A 16458-nucleotide genomic window follows, 5' to 3' on the forward strand; every position below is an offset into this window, starting at 1 on the left:
TAAACACAGACGCAGCACCTGCAGTCTCACACGCCCTATCAGGAAGAGCAGCGCTTGAATACAGTTGCTCATCACCACCCACATTCAACAGTAAGGTTTCAAGACAAAAATATTTATTTTTATAAATTAAAATTCTGTATGATTTGACTCACGTACCTCAGGATATGTTCTAGGTGATGTTGATGGGGTGTCTGCAAGAGGCGAGTGTGACTAATCGCGAAGCGTAATAGAGACAGTAGGGATTACGGAATTATTATTTAAAACATTTTTTGGGGGGGGTGTTCCTTGGCCAGGCATTTGGCGCACTAGGCGACCGCCTCTTTCGCCTATGCCTAGAACCGGCCCTGGCACACACAGACACGTAAATGTGTTGATACATGCTTGAAGGAAGGCTATGACGCTGGCATAAGAACTCCAGTAGTTTATTAGCTGAACCTAAAAGACAGTGTTCTCAGGACACGCAGCAGCAGCAGCCACATCAACTCTACAGCTCAACAGATTTGAGGTGACGGACAACCCGTGGAATGGCAGCGTTTAAGTCTCAACAGCATTTAACCCTCGACGTCTGGGCAACAATTCAATCCAAACATCCAGCAAATCATACAGTTATAGTGTAGAAGGATCTTACAAAGTTTAGTCTAACACCGATATTCACTCAGGAAAACTGCAAAATAGCTTTTCTAGCTTATCCTGATGTGATTTAGAAAATGTAAGGATACTGGGTGGTACAACACACATATCTAGGAAAAGTCATGAAAGCAGGGTACTGAAATTTGATCGAGTGCAAAGATATAACTTTTTTTTTGTTACTCACAGGGGTCAAATGACCCCACTGATGGCTGATTAAGTGTTAATGAGGACCTCAAGACTCTTTGATCCTATTGCACAGATTATGGAAGTTTGTTTTAACTCAGATCAAATCAAACCATTATATTATGTTAGTATCAAGTCAATTCCAGTATTAATACATCAAGAACACATTTCGTGAGCTTATAAGGTTCTATCTCTGTTTAGGGTAGTTCAGAGATATTGAGCGTCAAAGTTTTTACATTCCATTATGTTTTGTGAGATGGAACCTTTGTATTTTATTAATTACTAACTCAAAAATTTCAACATTTTAAAAATAACACCACACAGCCAAAATACCTAATGGATCAGATTATGTAAAAAACTCAATTTTGACAAAAATGGAGATAGAACCTTATAATTCTAAGCACAGTCTTCATACAGTGGTATGGCACCCTACCCTAGCACCAGTGACCTCAGACAGGAAGACACCATGCGTGTCACAGTCACAAGGGTTGTCCTGACCTCTGTGTCATACAAACGTAAGCTAATCTTAGTTAATAACAACTAACAATTAGTTAACAACTAAATTAACTAACTTCAATCATGTTAGTTACCAGTTAGTTTGGTTAAGTTGAGGTTATGATGATATCATCTGCTGGTCAGAGTCACCAACCCTCAGGTACAGAACACGCAGGCCTCTCACACTCTCAATCAAAGCAGGCAGCCATCATTGTGGCACACATGCTGTCATCTGATTGGTCGGCCCTGGAGGTGGGCCCTAATCATCGTCAGGCGTGCCTCTTGCCTTTCCTCCTCTTTCCCCACACACACACACTCTCTCTCTCTCTCTCTGCACTCTCTCTCTTCAATCTTTCACTCTCTCTCTCTTCACTCTCTCTCTCTTTACTCTGTTCCCGTCACAATCCCGTCGTATCCCTGCACGCCACACTTCCTGCCTGCCACCTGGCAGCCGAAGGTGACAGCTTCCTGTAGACTTCCTCCTGCAGGAGGAGAGGAGAGAGAGTGAAGAGAGAGAGAGAGACAGAGAGATATTATCAATGTACAGAATGCAGTAGCATGCAGTCCACGTCGCTAAAGGAAAATCCAGGCGAGACTTAGGGTTAGGTTAAGTGCCTTGCTCAAGGGCACATGTAAGCTCCCTCTTGAGGTGGGGGATCGAACCAGCGACCTTCCGATTGCTAGCCAGCCTCTCTAACTTCTAAGCTACTGTCGCTCCCCCCCCCCTGAAGACCACATGGAGTGGTGCTGTGTGTGTGATGATGATGATGATGAAGGTAGCAGCACTAGGGGCTCCTCACCGTGTGAGAGGGAGTAGATGACAGAGGCGTTGAAGGTGTCTCCTGCTCCCAGCGTGTCCACCAGGGCCTCTGGAGGGAAGGCATCGGAGTGGACGACTATGCCGTCAGGACCCATGGCGTCTGCCCCCTTCTCTGCCCAGGCACAGATGAGGACAGCCCTGGAGGACAGCCAACCCATGTGTTCAAGTCTAAAAACCCATCTTTTTAATATTACCTTTAAATTACTAAATCATTAAATTATGATTATATAATGATTGGAGCACTTTGAGCTGCAACGTTTGCAGGAAAAGCGCTATACAAATGTAAGGTCCCACCCACCCCTTCTCTCTCACTCTACCTCCCACTCTCTCTCCCTCCCTCCCTCCCCCCCTCCCTCCCTCCCTCCCTCCCCCCCCCCGTCTCCCCCCCCCCCTGTCTCCCTCCCTCTCCTTACCCTTTCTTCACTCTGTCATAGAGGCCCTTCAGTGCACAGGCAGCAGAGTTGAACCCAAAGTGCATGGCCACGTCCTTACTGACAAACACCTGCGGGTGAGAGGGAGGGGGGGAGACAGAGAGGGAGACAGGGAGGGAGAGGGGGGGTCAGGAGGGACAAAGCACTGGCAGTGAAAGCTCTCTAACATCTCAAAGATGTCTGACAATGATTAAGCACGTGTGTGATGCCAAATAAGCATGTTTTTAAATTATTGTTAGAATTATTGTATTGCATTTAAAAAAACTAAACTTTTAAAAAAAAAAAAATATTATTATTATTTGGCCAGCTCTGCCACTTCTGTCCCTTATGAGAGACTTTTCTCCCTTGCTGACAACATAAAGAGGGTAGCCTTGAGCTCTGAACATGTAAACAGGCCAGTTTGTCTCAGCAACTGGCTGAAAGAGAAGAAGCAGAAGAAGAAGTATTTTATGACCACGTTGTCCATGGTGTGGTTAGGGTTACGGCCAAGCTCCACCATGGCCATCAAACGTTGCGTCAGATTGCGTCCGGAATTGGGATCAAATGCATTGTAATCAATGAAAGGTGCTCCACTTGCTGCGTTGCGTCAGCATTGCGCTGCGTCCGATGGCTGCGTCAAAAGTAAACATTTGGCGAAGTTAGATTTTTGACGGCGAACGCATGCGTCACAATGAGACCAATTGTGGTGAACTTGCAAACAACACTCACTCGAAGGGGAGAGGTGAAATGTATTGTGTCTACAATATCTAGTTTTCGGTTTTTTTCATAACACCAACTTGAAGTTTTAAAGTACCCACTCAATATAATAAACAACAGTTTAACGATCACTAAATACTTATAATGTGTGCATTGGATTCACTGTTCTCGTTTGTCGGAGGCTACCGGTAAGGGAGACTTGACTTGTAAACATACTTTCGTTTTAGGACGTGTTCAAAAGCAAGAACTGTGTGTTCATCTTGTTATGTGTAGTTATGTGTTTTTAGCTTGTCGATGTTCTTTCAGCATGTTGTAACGTTATTAAAATACAGTTTAGAAGTTCGTAGCGATGTGTTTTGTTAGCCGCTAGATGTTAGCAGCGTTCGTAGCTGTGGCTGCGTTTCGAGTCACTTTTCTCCCATTCAGTGTTTGAGGTGCACCGACATTCAAATACGCCTGTCGTGTTCAATCTTTCTCCGATTTCAATGTATGACACATCATTTGAAATCTTACAATCTGTAGTTTAAGCACATGTAAAAACTGAAAAATGACTGTCTTCTGGTTGCACATTTCACCAGGAGCTGTCACATATTGGTTGTTGGTTATAATTGTATAGCCTATTGGTTGTTTTCTTGTTTTGCTCTGTTTGTAGTCTACTTGATGTATTTTTTATCAGCTGTTAAATCACCACAGCGGTTAATCCACTAATAGAGATAATACCAGATTGAAAATGCTTGTAGCCAACTACTCTATAGCTCGTGGTCGCAGCTATTGCGAATTGCTATTCACGCGAGTCAGCTGTGAATCACCACAGGTCCTTGACGCTTGTTGCAAAAATAGATGACGAACGGCTGATACTTGAGGTGGAAAAATATATATTTTTATATGCGACAAATGACGGTGGAGCAGGTAGAACGTTGACTGTGAAGCAACGCTCAGGTGGAGCATGGACAATGGGAAATTGACGCAACGCTGATGGCGAGGTGACGCAACGCAGTAGGTGGAGCTTGGGCGTTAGCCGTACCACGTCACCGTGGGGGAACAGCTGGTACAGGGGCTCCCTGGTCTTCTCTATCTCCACCGACACCGTGATCCTGCTCTGCTGGGGTAGCTGGCTGTTAAACAGCACCACCTGCTGGATCATCTTCACCTGCTCCTCAGCGTTCCGGCCCTGTCAAGTGATCAAATAAATAAGTGGTAAACAGACTGACTTATATAGACTGACTTATATAGACTGACTTATAAAGATGACTTATATAGACTGACTTATATAGACTGACTTATATAGATGACTTATATAGACTGACTTATATAGACTGACTTATATAGATGACTTATATAGATGACTTATATAGACTGACTTATATAGATGACTAATATAGACTGACTTATATAGATGACTTATATAGATGACTTATATAGACTGACTTATATAGACTGACTAATATAGATGACTTGTATAGACTGACTTATATAGATGACTTATATAGACTGACTTATAAAGATGACTTATATAGACTGACTTATATAGACTGACTAATATAGATGACTTGTATAGACTGACTTATATAGATGACTTATATAGATGACTTATATCGATGACTTACATAGACTGACTTATATAGACTGACTTATATAGAATAACTTATATAGACTGACTTATATAGACTGACTTATATAGATGATTTTTATAGATGACTTATACAGACTGACTTATATAGATGACTTATATAGATGACTTATATAGATGACTTATATAGATGACTTATATAGATTACTTATATAGATGACTTATATAGACTGACTTATATAGATGACTTATATAGACTGCACTTATATAGATGACTTATATAGACTGACTTATATAGATGACTTATATAGACTGACTTATATAGATTGACTTATATAGATGACTTATATAGATGACTTATATAGACTGACTTATATAGATGACTTATATAGATGACATATAGACTGACTTATATAGACTGACTTATATAGACTGACTTATATGGATGACTTATATAGACTGACTTATACAGATGACTTATATAGACTGACTTATATAGATTGACTTATATAGACTGACTTATATAGACTGACTTATATAGATCATTTATATAGACTGACTTATATAGATGACTTATATAGACTGACTTATATAGATTACTTGTATAGATGACTTATATAGACTGCACTTATATAGACTGACTTATATAGATGACTTATATAGACTGACTTATATAGATTACTTATATAGACTGACTTATATAGATGACTTATATAGTCTGACTTATATAGATGACTTATATAGATGACTTATAGACTGACTTATATAGCGCCTTTATCCAAAGCGCTTCACAACAGCCTCTCATTCACCCATTCACACACACATTCACACACCAATGGCAGCAAGCTGCCATGCAAGGCGCCGGCCCGCTCACTGGGAGCAATTTGGGGTTCAGTGTCTTGCCCAAGGACACTTCGACATGTGGCCAGCCAGGGCTCGAACCGCCGATCTGCCGACCTTGCGATCATTAGTACAGTGGATAGTATAGTGTACATAGCCTCTATTGATGTAAACCAGCTCTTTATCTTCTTGTGATTTTATGCATCTATGCTTTTTCCAAAATGTGTTTCTTTTTTCCTTTCTTAAACACCAGGGGAGCCTCCCCTCCTAAATTTCGTTGTTTGGTACCTGTACTGTAACAATGACAAATAAAGTCTATCTATCTATCTATCTATTAGACGGCGGCTCTACCTCCTGAGACACAGCTCGGTGGGTTCAACTCAGGACAACAGTATTGTGTTTATAGACACAATCACAAGTGTTATAGATGTTACCAGAAGTGTTATATAGTATATACATAATGAAATGTTTTCATATCAATGAATGATTTACTTTTAATACTCTGTTTGTCTACAATGTTAATATCAATTAACCATGCATAAGAAGAGTAAAGCACACTGTTCATTGACAGCGGGGGGGTGCGTTCGTAAATACGCTCTGAGAGCGCCAGAGCGCACCCGGGGTGGGGGGGGGGGGTGCTCTCTGACTGTTCGAAAAATGAACTGATTTCAGTTGAAACCAGAGTGCTGAAATCTGAGCGCTCATGGCAGACTTCCAGAGCGTATTTACGAACACACCCATAATCTGACCCGTGTTCATGTTCAGAGTCCTGGAGTAGCAGAAGCTCACCTCCCAGTGGATCCACTGGTACTGACCCAGCTCCACCCTGGAGAAGTCTGCTGCCGTCACATCAGGGAGGTTCCTGGTCGGAGGGGGAGGGGGGAGATCTTTACTTTTTTTTTTACATTTTTGGCATTTAGCAGACACCTTATTCCAAAGCGACTTACAGTCAATACGTTTGACTAAGCAAGTGAATCATCAATCCACCAGTCGTAGCAGGAAGAGTAATCCAGCTCAGGCCAGGGGCCACTGGCAGTCGTCCTGAAAAAGATTTTTTTTATTTTTGTATATAGACACTGGAGAGACAGTACAAGGGGGACACTGGAGAGACAGTACAAGGGGGGCAGTAGAGTCTTAGGGGAAACGCAGGTGTCTCAGGAGACACAGTGCTGGGGGGTGGTAATGGCTCGGGGGGAGTAGTTAAGGTGGACCCTGAAGAGATGGGTCTTCAGTCTCAGAGGGAAGATGGGTAGTGACTCTGCAGTCACTGACAGCCGTGGGAAGCTCATTCCACCAGCGGGGAGCCAGTGTAGTGAACTGTGTTCATCCCCTCTACCCCCCCTGTATAGTTTCTCTACTAAAAACAAGAAAGAAAAAAATGACATTCTTCCTTCTTCTAGCATTATGACTGCCAATAGCCCCTGGTGCTTCTAACATATATGTACCTTTCTTATGATGACTGATGGACAGATGATTCACTTACTTAGACAAATGTATTTGTTGTAAGTCTCTTTGGATGAAAGCGTCTGCTGAATGCCAAAAATGTAATGTAATGTAAATGTAATATACTAATGAAACACACCCAAGGAACGTTATGGATTAGCATTAGCACGTGATATCAAAATTAAGATGTTTTTATTTAATAGAGATTAAATGTGGTTAGCCATGACACTAAACAAGATTACAGTGCAAATGATTTATCAGGAGATACAGTATGGTGCTCTGTTGAATGTCAACAACTTTGTTCACACAGACGATCAATGTGGATTTTCAGTTCGATGATTCCAAATAGATCTGCATCATTGGTTGGCCAATTTGATTGGGTAGAAAATAATCAAATCAACTGAATAGAATAGAAAAAGAATAGAATAGAATAGAAAAATAGAATAGAATAGAAAAAGAATAGAATAGAAAAAGTGAGACATCACCTCACCTTTAATGGTGACAGCGTCCTTTGAATTTGAGACGACATATTATGCATGCAGTTAATTAATGGTTAAATCGATTAATTAATCCAGTGGCACTGCAGAGAGACTTTACTTGTAATGTCTACCCTCATGTCCCTACCTCAAATCAACCAAACCACTAAATATGAATCATCCCATCAGGGGCCGGTTGCATTAAGATAGACCCAGTCCTAGTTTTAGATCTCACTTTAATAAAGATAGACCCAGTCTTAGACTGAGATCTCACTTTAATAAAGATAGACCCAGTCTTAGACTGAGATCTCACTTTAATAAAGATAGACCCAGTCCTAGACTGAGATCTCACTTTAATAAAGATAGACCCAGTCTTAGACTTAGATCTCACTTTAATAAAGATAGACCCAGTCTTAGACTGAGATCTCACTTTAATAAAGATAGACCCAGTCTTAGACTGAGATCTCACTTTAATAAAGATAGACCCAGTCCTAGACTGAGATCTCACTTTAATAAAGATAGACCCAGTCTTAGACTGAGATCTCACTTTAATAAAGATAGACCCAGTCTTAGACTGAGATCTCACTTTAATAAAGATAGACCCAGTCTTAGACTGAGATCTCACTTTAATAAAGATAGACCCAGTCTTAGACTGAGATCTCACTTTAATAAAGATAGACCCAGTCTTAGACTGAGATCTCACTTTAATAAAGATAGACCCAGTCTTAGACTTAGATCTCACTTTAATAAAGATAGACTCAGTCTTAGACTGAGATCTCACTTTAATAAAGATAGACCCAGTCTTAGACTTAGATCTAACTTTAATAAAGATAGACCCAGTCTTAGACTGAGATCTCACTTTAATAAAGATAGACCCAGTCTTAGACTTAGATCTCACTTTAATAAAGATAGACTCAGTCTTAGACTGAGATCTCACTTTAATAAAGATAGACCCAGTCTTAGACTTAGATCTCACTTTAATAAAGATAGACCCAGTCTTAGACTGAGATCTCACTTTAATAAAGATAGACCCAGTCTTAGACTTAGATCTCACTTTAATAAAGATAGACTCAGTCTTAGACTGAGATCTCACTTTAATAAAGATAGACCCAGTCTTAGACTTAGATCTCACTTTAATAAAGATAGACCCAGTCTTAGACTGAGATCTCACTTTAATAAAGATAGACCCAGTCTTAGACTTAGATCTCACTTTAATAAAGATAGACTCAGTCTTAGACTGAGATCTCACTTTAATAAAGATAGACCCAGTCTTAGACTTAGATCTCACTTTAATAAAGATAGACCCAGTCTTAGACTGAGATCTCACTTTAATAAAGATAGACCCAGTCTTAGACTTAGATCTCACTTTAATAAAGATAGACTCAGTCTTAGACTGAGATCTCACTTTAATAAAGATAGACCCAGTCTTAGACTTAGATCTCACTTTAATAAAGATAGACCCAGTCTTAGACTGAGATCTCACTTTAATAAAGATAGACCCAGTCTTAGACTGAGATCTCACTTTAATAAAGATAGACCCAGTCTTAGACTGAGATCTCACTTTAATAAAGATAGACCCAGTCTTAGACTTAGATCTCACTTTGATAAAGATAGACCCAGTCTTAGACTGAGATCTCACTTTAATAAAGATAGACCCAGTCTTAGACTGAGACCTCACTTTAATAAAGATAGACCCAGTCTTAGACTTAGATCTCACTTTAATAAAGATAGACCCAGTCTTAGACTTAGATCTCACTTTAATAAAGATAGACCCAGTCTTAGACTTAGATCTCACTTTAATAAAGATAGACCCAGTCCTAGACTGAGACCTCACTTTAATAAAGATAGACCCAGTCTTAGACTGAGATCTCACTTTAATAAAGATAGACCCAGTCTTAGACTTAGATCTCACTTTAATAAAGATAGACCCAGTCCTAGACTGAGACCTCACTTTAATAAAGATAGACCCAGTCTTAGACTTAGATCTCACTTTAATAAAGATAGACCCAGTCCTAGACTGAGATCTCACTTTAATAAAGATAGACCCAGTCCTAGACTGAGATCTCACTTTAATAAAGACAGACCCAGTCTTAGACTTAGATCTCACTTTAAGTCAGTCTTGACTCTAACATTGCATGTTGCATAAAGCTAGCCTGAGTGACTAAAGTAAGACTGACTTAGATAGCCTGTCACGCAATGCATTCTAGGTAAAATAAGACCCTTGACAGAAAAAGTAAAAACATGGCGGTCGAAACAGCTACACCTAGCTACACCTAGCTACACCTAGCGGCGGAAGATATGAGAGATCAACTCCCTTTTCTTCTGCTGAAAACGTATTGGAGGAATATAATGTGGAGAAAAGTATACTGCTTAGCAGTTTTAACCAGTGAAGTAGTTTACCACGCTGGAGTTACAGTGTTAGCTAGCTACTAGCCCTGACTCGTTCCCATAGCAACACAGCTCTTAAATCAAGCTTAGCCAGGGGGGAAGGAGGCTAACTTTCTAACCTCAAAATAAGTCTATTTTTTTATGCAACAGGCAGTCTTAATTAGACTGGTCTAACCTGAGAATATAACACTAGTCTAAGACTTAGACCAGTCTTAATCTATCTTTATGAGAATATAAGACTAGTCTAAGGTTTAGACCAGTCTTAATCTATCTTTATGAGAATATAGGACTAGTCTAAGATTTAGATCAGTCTTAATCTATGTGTATGAGAATATAAGACTAGCCTAAGGCTTAGACCAGTCTTAATCTATGTTTATGAGAATATAAGACTAGTCTAAGGCTTAGACCAGTCTTAATCTATGTTTATGAGAATATAAGACTAGTCTAAGGCTTAGACCAGTCTTAATCTATGTTTATGAGAATATAAGACTAGTCTAAGGCTTAGACCAGTCTTAATCTATGTTTATGCAACCGGCCCCAGGAGCTCCTCTGTCACACGTGTCTTACGTGTCAGAGGTCACGCATGTGTCTTACGTGTCAGAGAGAACGACCGTGCGTGAGCCTGCGGCAGGACACACCACGCAACACGCGCACGGAGTCTCCCCCCCCTCCTGTTGCCAAGCAACGGCAGAAATATCAACCCCGCGTCGCGCAAAATCCCCCACGATGAAGCTGGATGAAGGAACAGGAAGAGAGAAAGAGAGAGAGAGAGAGGCACAGAGAGAGAGAGAGACAAAAAAAAACTCACTATCAGCCTGGGTGATAATACGATAGTGAATTATCATCATTATCACTATCATTAAAGCGTTATAATGATAGTCATGATGATATAACAGCCCCCACCATGCCCTGCCCCCCCCCCCCCCCCCCCCCAGAGGAGAAGGGGAAAGGGCGCACATTTCCACCAGGTGAGGAAATGGAGCGAACCAACCACATCTGAGAGGCACACCTGAGGAAAGGTGAGGAGAGGAGGGTGAGTGGGGAGTTAGTGAGGATGCAGCTCCACCTAGTGGGGGAGACTGGGAATAGCAGCAGCACACGCAAGTTGAGCAGAAGGAACCTTGAGAGAAATTCAAGCGCACACACACACACACACACACACACACACAAACCTGTTCATGTGTAGGATGGTGCGGCTGCCCGTGGTCACATTGCTGATGACCACAGAGGCGGGGAAGGCGCACTGCGCGTGCTCAGACAGCAGAGACACGTCCACCTGGTACTTGTGGAAGTCACCCAGAACAAAACTACACAGGGGAGGAACAGTGTACCACAGAAACCATGAGAAATATAGGTATGGGCAGAGAGAGAGAGAGAGAGGGGGGGGGGGGGGGAGGGAGAGAGAGCGAGAGAGGGGGGGGGGGAGATAAAGAGAGAGAGAGAGAGAGATACACAGAGAGAGAGAGAGAGAGAGAGAGGGAGGGAGAGATAGACAGAGAGAGAGAGAGGTGGGGGGAGAGAGAGAGAGAGAGACAGAGAGAGAGAGAGAGAGAGAGAGAGAGAGGGGGGGGAGAGAGAGAGAGAGAGAGACAGAGAGACAGAGAGAGAGAGAGAGATTACAGGCCAAGAAGGGGGCTGAAAACTGAAAAGTGTCATAATAGAGAATGAATAGATAATAAAGGAGAGTTTTGAGAAGCAACGCCAAGGTTCAAGGGAAGGGGTTAGTTAGTGTTACAGCCACGTTGTCCAGTTGGCAAGCTGTGGGAATATCCATGGCTGTATGTTGTAAAAAGAAACTGAAGTAGGCATCACTACAGGAAACAATGCTAGCAAAGGGTCTTTCAGATTTTCTGGTGCTGTGCCAGTGAGAGCTTTATAAACAAGCAGAAGGATCTTGAAGTCTATTCTGAACTTAACAGGAAGACAGTGTAGTAGAGTCTCTAGAATAGGAGTTATATGAGCTCGTCATTTTGGACTAATTGCAGCTGGCCAATAGCTTTCTGCGGAAGACCAGAAAGGAGACCGTTACAATAGTCCAAACGGGTAATAACAAAAGCATGCATTAACACTTCTGCATCAGATTGCCGGAGAAAATGTCTAACTTTTGCAATATTCCGTAGATGCTAAAAAGCACTTAGTGATAGATTTGATGTGAGTGAGGCTCAAAGCTTAAGTCAGAATCTATAATCACACCTAGATCCTTAGCTTCATGTTTGCAGATGTATAAATAGTGGCTATATCAAAGGAGGTAGGCCTATGTGCAATGTGCAAAGATATGGTATGTGCAAAGGTAGTATTTGTAAACAGCAGTAGTGCAAATGGTAGTTGAGTGTTCACATTGGACATCTATCAACATATCAACTGATTATTGCTGTTATGTGTTAAACATGGCTGAATACCACAAGGTAGGCAGTTACTGTGCATGCTGGGTGGTACTCACTCTGCTACCGGCCCCGGGGCCAGGGACCCCATGAACGCGCACGGGGCCCCGAGGAGAGACAGCACCGTGCACGAGTTGGACGCGTTCCCCCCGCGCTGCCACCGCTGAGACAGACACCTGAACACGTGCGGGAAAGCATGGAAGAATGAATGAATAACCATGATCTACCATAGGAAAGCATGGAAGAATGAATGAATAACCATGATCTACCATAGGAACAACAGCGTTGGAATAATACAAGGTTACCAGGCTCCAAGTCAAAGTTTTAAAAAATATATATACATTATTATTTATTTTGGTACATTTTCAAACAACAAACATCTAGACGTCACAACAAGGACAGACATTAAGGAAAAACAAATAACTCCATAAAGTAGAAAGTAAGAAAAATAAAGTAATTAAAAGACAAAACACAACAGCAAACTAACAAGACAATAACCCACAACAAAGAGACAAAAACAAAAATAAAACAAAAATGTGTGCATTTTCATGCACTTGTGAATGACGTAGTACACTCACACACAACATCCCGGTGTGTGAATGGGATGGGGGGGGGTGCATTTCCGACTGCCCTTAAGTCGTGCACTAGTGTAGGAAACGTGTAAATACGGGGTATAGGCCTACCGTCGACAACATTACTATGAGCATAGGTCATAAGTAACCTGTGATTTAAAAAAATGTAATAACAATCATTTGACCACCGAGTTTTCCAACGCTCCCACTAGTCCTAGACGCAATCAGGGTTGCCAGATATACGGGTTCCCGCCGAATGGGCTACTTTTAATCACACTGGGAAGGGAAAAAAGCATTTGGGCGGGTTGGGCTGCTGGATAAATAACATTTAGGCGATGTCAGTGCCTGAAAGTTACAAAATGCGTGAAGTTAAAACACACACCCTAGCTAACCCATTGGCAATACAGTTTAGGGGGCAGGAGATGATGGGCACATGCCCGATAGTAATTAGCGGTTTTCTGACAATAACAGGGTATATACAGGAATCTTGAGGTTAATTTCAATACCTTTCTAAGACTTTTTCCAGACCTCACCGCCACTTTGAGCTGTAACCGTTTACATCAGTGAGACCTTTAACTTAACAGTTTTAGTTTGCAACAGACTAGACCACTATCACACAACACAATGTCCGGTTCATCTTTGTTTTTTAATAAAACTAATACATTCACAAACTTTTACTAAATGTTTTTAGGACTCAAACTCTTTGGACAGAGTCTAATTCAGAAATACCAACAAAATTCAAGACCTCATAAAATCGTGATAAGACTTTTTAATACTTATTTAGGATCTTTATTTTCCCAAAATTGATTGATCAACTTTTAATACTTTTCAAGACACCGCGGATACCCTGAATAATATAGGTTTTTGGGGGCTGGTGGGTTTTTTGGTGGATTTAGCGTTTTCTTAGACTGTGGTTAGGCTGGAAAATGTCAATCCCATCTGGCAACCCTGAGTGTAGCTTCCGTGGACTGTGCAGCGCTCTGCATGGTAGGCGCGAGGCGTGTCTGCAACATACCTGTAACCTGTCCCCAAACATGACACATGCATGTCCATCATCATCATCCACACACGGTGGTCAGTGTCACACAGTCTCACCACCAACCTGCTGTCAGTGTCCTCTTCCGGGTACTTCTCCACGACATTGATAATGTCCAGACACACCAGCCCGATGCACAGTGTCTTTCTGTCGCCCATTATTATTCCCCGCGTGAGATAACGGATAGCGGAGTTTGGACTTTGGATGCAGTGTTGCTGACCATGACACAGGCAGCTGTGTGGTCTTTGTACTTAGGTGACCACCAATAACAGAGGCGACAGGGGCTGAACTACTGTCTGCAGCACAGACGGCTGCACTCGGCTACACTCGGCTACACTGGCTGCACTGGCTGCACTCGGCTACACAGCTCCATGCTGACATCTGCTGGTCAGGTCAGGGTATGGCGGCTGTATCGACTGATTCACAAGTCAGGAATTTGGGGGGAAATTACAATAAACCCACAGTCATCTGTGATGTCTTGTTCAATAAAGGTGCTGTGACAAACTGTGCCGATGTGTATATGTGGCGGTCTTAAATGTTGGTGTGTCTAGTAGACTATAATAAATAAATATATAAATAAGTAAATAAATGCAAATGTTGTGTCCATTTCTGATATGAATAGAATAGAATTGGCCATTTAGCAGACACTTTTAATCCAAAAGCGACTTACAGGAACATTTCCCCTATAGTAACTATAGTAAACTTAAAGCTTTACTCAAGGGCACACTAGTGGTGGCATTTCAGGCGGGATTTGACCTCACAACCTTCTGATCACCAAATTCACTATCCACTACTAGACCATCACAATATATTACATTAACATTTTTGGCATTTAGCAGACGCCTTATTCCAAAGCGACTTACAATCGATACATTTGACTAAGCAAGTGAATCATCAATCCACCAGTCGTAGCAGGAAGAGTAATCTAGCTCAGGCCCGGGGCCATTGATAGAAGGAAAAACCTTCTTCTATCACCTTCTGAACCTAGGTTTTTATTTTTATTTTATTTATACATTTTTAAATATATTTTAAATATATTTTTTGATATTTAGACACTGGAGAAACAGAGAAACAGTACAAGGGGGGCAATAGAAGTTTTTAGGGACACAGTAGAGGGGAAAAGCGGGTGTCTTCAGGAGACGCAGTGCTGGGGGGCAGTAGATGTCTCAGGAGGAGCAGTTAAGGTGTAACCTGAAGAGATGGGTCTTCAGTCTATGACGGAAGATGGGTAGTGACTCTGCAGTTCTGACAGCCCTTGATACAATACCCTTGATATGTAAAGATACAAATCTGAATGACATTTGGGCATGTGTGGGACATGGCTGTGTGACAATTTGGGCAGATATAGATGGTCAACATGTCATAACAGGGCCAACAGTGTTGGGACATGCTCGTGGAACAGGAAAAGAGTACAAAACAAGGCTATACTGTGGGAACTGGACAGAGACGTGCTTATGTGAACAATAACATATTGATTGTTGTGTACTTGAACAGGCAACATTTTTTAAATGTATGTGTATCTATCTGGCTAGTCTATGTGTTGCAATTATGAATCCATGACTATCTTTGTTTGTTCTCTATCTCTCAAAAAGCAATCAAAGGGAGGATAGCACCCTCTAGTGGTGAGAAACACATATGAGCAGTGTTGCCAGATTAGGCGGGTTTTCCTTCCTACTTTTGGACTGGCTTTTAGACTGTGTTTGAGCTGGATTTGTCAATCCCATCTGGCAACACTGATTATGAGATCTGCGTTCAGCATCAGGGTTGTGAATACGAATAATATTAGAAAGAATGAGACCGTTATAAAAACATGTACATTTATACAGTGCAGTGTAGCATACAGTACATCAAATAATCCCAAAGGATTATCACACCATGGATTCAAGGTTTTTGCGATATTACAGAGGAACAATACAGACCCACAGAAATCAAGTACCCAACATTAAAACCACAGGAAACTTAAAATCTCATATAAAGAACATTGTACTGAATTCATGAAAGAAATTGTTGTTGCATGTAAACTGCACGTAGGCCAAAAGTCAACACATATTTCCCAAAACATATTTCTAACGTGCTCAACAATATTCCAGCGCTATACATCACAAAAGACCAAGCGAAACCAAACATGGACGAACACTGTTTTGTACAAAATTATGTTCAGCGGAAAAATACTCCTCGTAATCTACAATAGGAATGGTCGCATTAAACCATGGAATGATTGCTTTATACACAAGCTGAGCTGATTGTAGCGGGGGGGGGGGGGGGGGGTACTTGTAGTTGGGGGGGTTAGGGTCAGGGTCCGGGGTCATATGTGTTTAGGGTCAGGGGCTGGGGGGGTCAGGGGTCAGATGTGTTTAGGGTCAGGGGCTGGGGGGGTCAGGGGTCAGATGTGTTTAGGGTCAGGGGCTGGGGGGGTCAGGGGTCAGATGTGTTTAGGGTCAGGGGCTGGGGGGGTCAGGGGTCAGATGTGTTTCCCGGTGAGGAAGAAGAGGGATCA

General features: G+C 41.8%; 1 protein-coding gene across 3 annotated transcripts; it reads right to left on the reverse strand.

The window, feature by feature from the left end:
* Positions 1-413: 413 nt before the first annotated feature.
* khk (ketohexokinase) lies at positions 414-14131 on the reverse strand. 3 transcript variants are annotated; one of them, XM_080526102.1, is made up of 9 exons: positions 14028-14131; positions 12413-12529; positions 11145-11279; positions 10567-10704; positions 6455-6527; positions 4280-4426; positions 2542-2630; positions 2109-2266; positions 414-1790 (listed from the first exon to the last, which is right to left on the reverse strand). In XM_080526102.1, exons 1-9 carry the CDS (start codon positions 14117-14119, stop codon positions 1693-1695), a joined length of 1047 nt encoding a protein of 348 aa, XP_080382228.1. In that variant the 5' UTR covers positions 14120-14131; the 3' UTR covers positions 414-1692. The 3 variants fall into 3 exon arrangements, with proteins under 3 accessions (XP_080382228.1, XP_080382229.1, XP_080382230.1); XM_080526103.1 differs by lacking the exon at positions 11145-11279; XM_080526104.1 differs by lacking the exon at positions 10567-10704.
* Positions 14132-16458: the final 2327 nt, after the last annotated feature.

The sequence above is a fragment of the Nansenia antarctica genome (assembly GCF_963989245.1).
Source record: "Nansenia antarctica genome assembly, chromosome: 3".
In the NCBI taxonomy this organism is placed as follows: domain Eukaryota; kingdom Metazoa; phylum Chordata; class Actinopteri; order Argentiniformes; family Microstomatidae; genus Nansenia; species Nansenia antarctica.

Excerpts from the sequence above, each read along its gene's own strand:
- khk (XM_080526102.1), bottom strand. The coding sequence starts at position 14,119 with ATGGGCGACAGAAAGACACTGTGCATCGGGCTGGTGTGTCTGGACATT. Across the intron at positions 11,280-12,412 it reads GCCCCGGGGCCGGTAGCAGA|TTTTGTTCTGGGTGACTTCC; the intron begins GTGAGTACCACC and ends TCCCCTGTGTAG. Across the intron at positions 2,267-2,541 it reads TATGACAGAGTGAAGAAAGG|GGCTGTCCTCATCTGTGCCT; the intron begins GTAAGGAGAGGG and ends GCTGTCCTCCAG.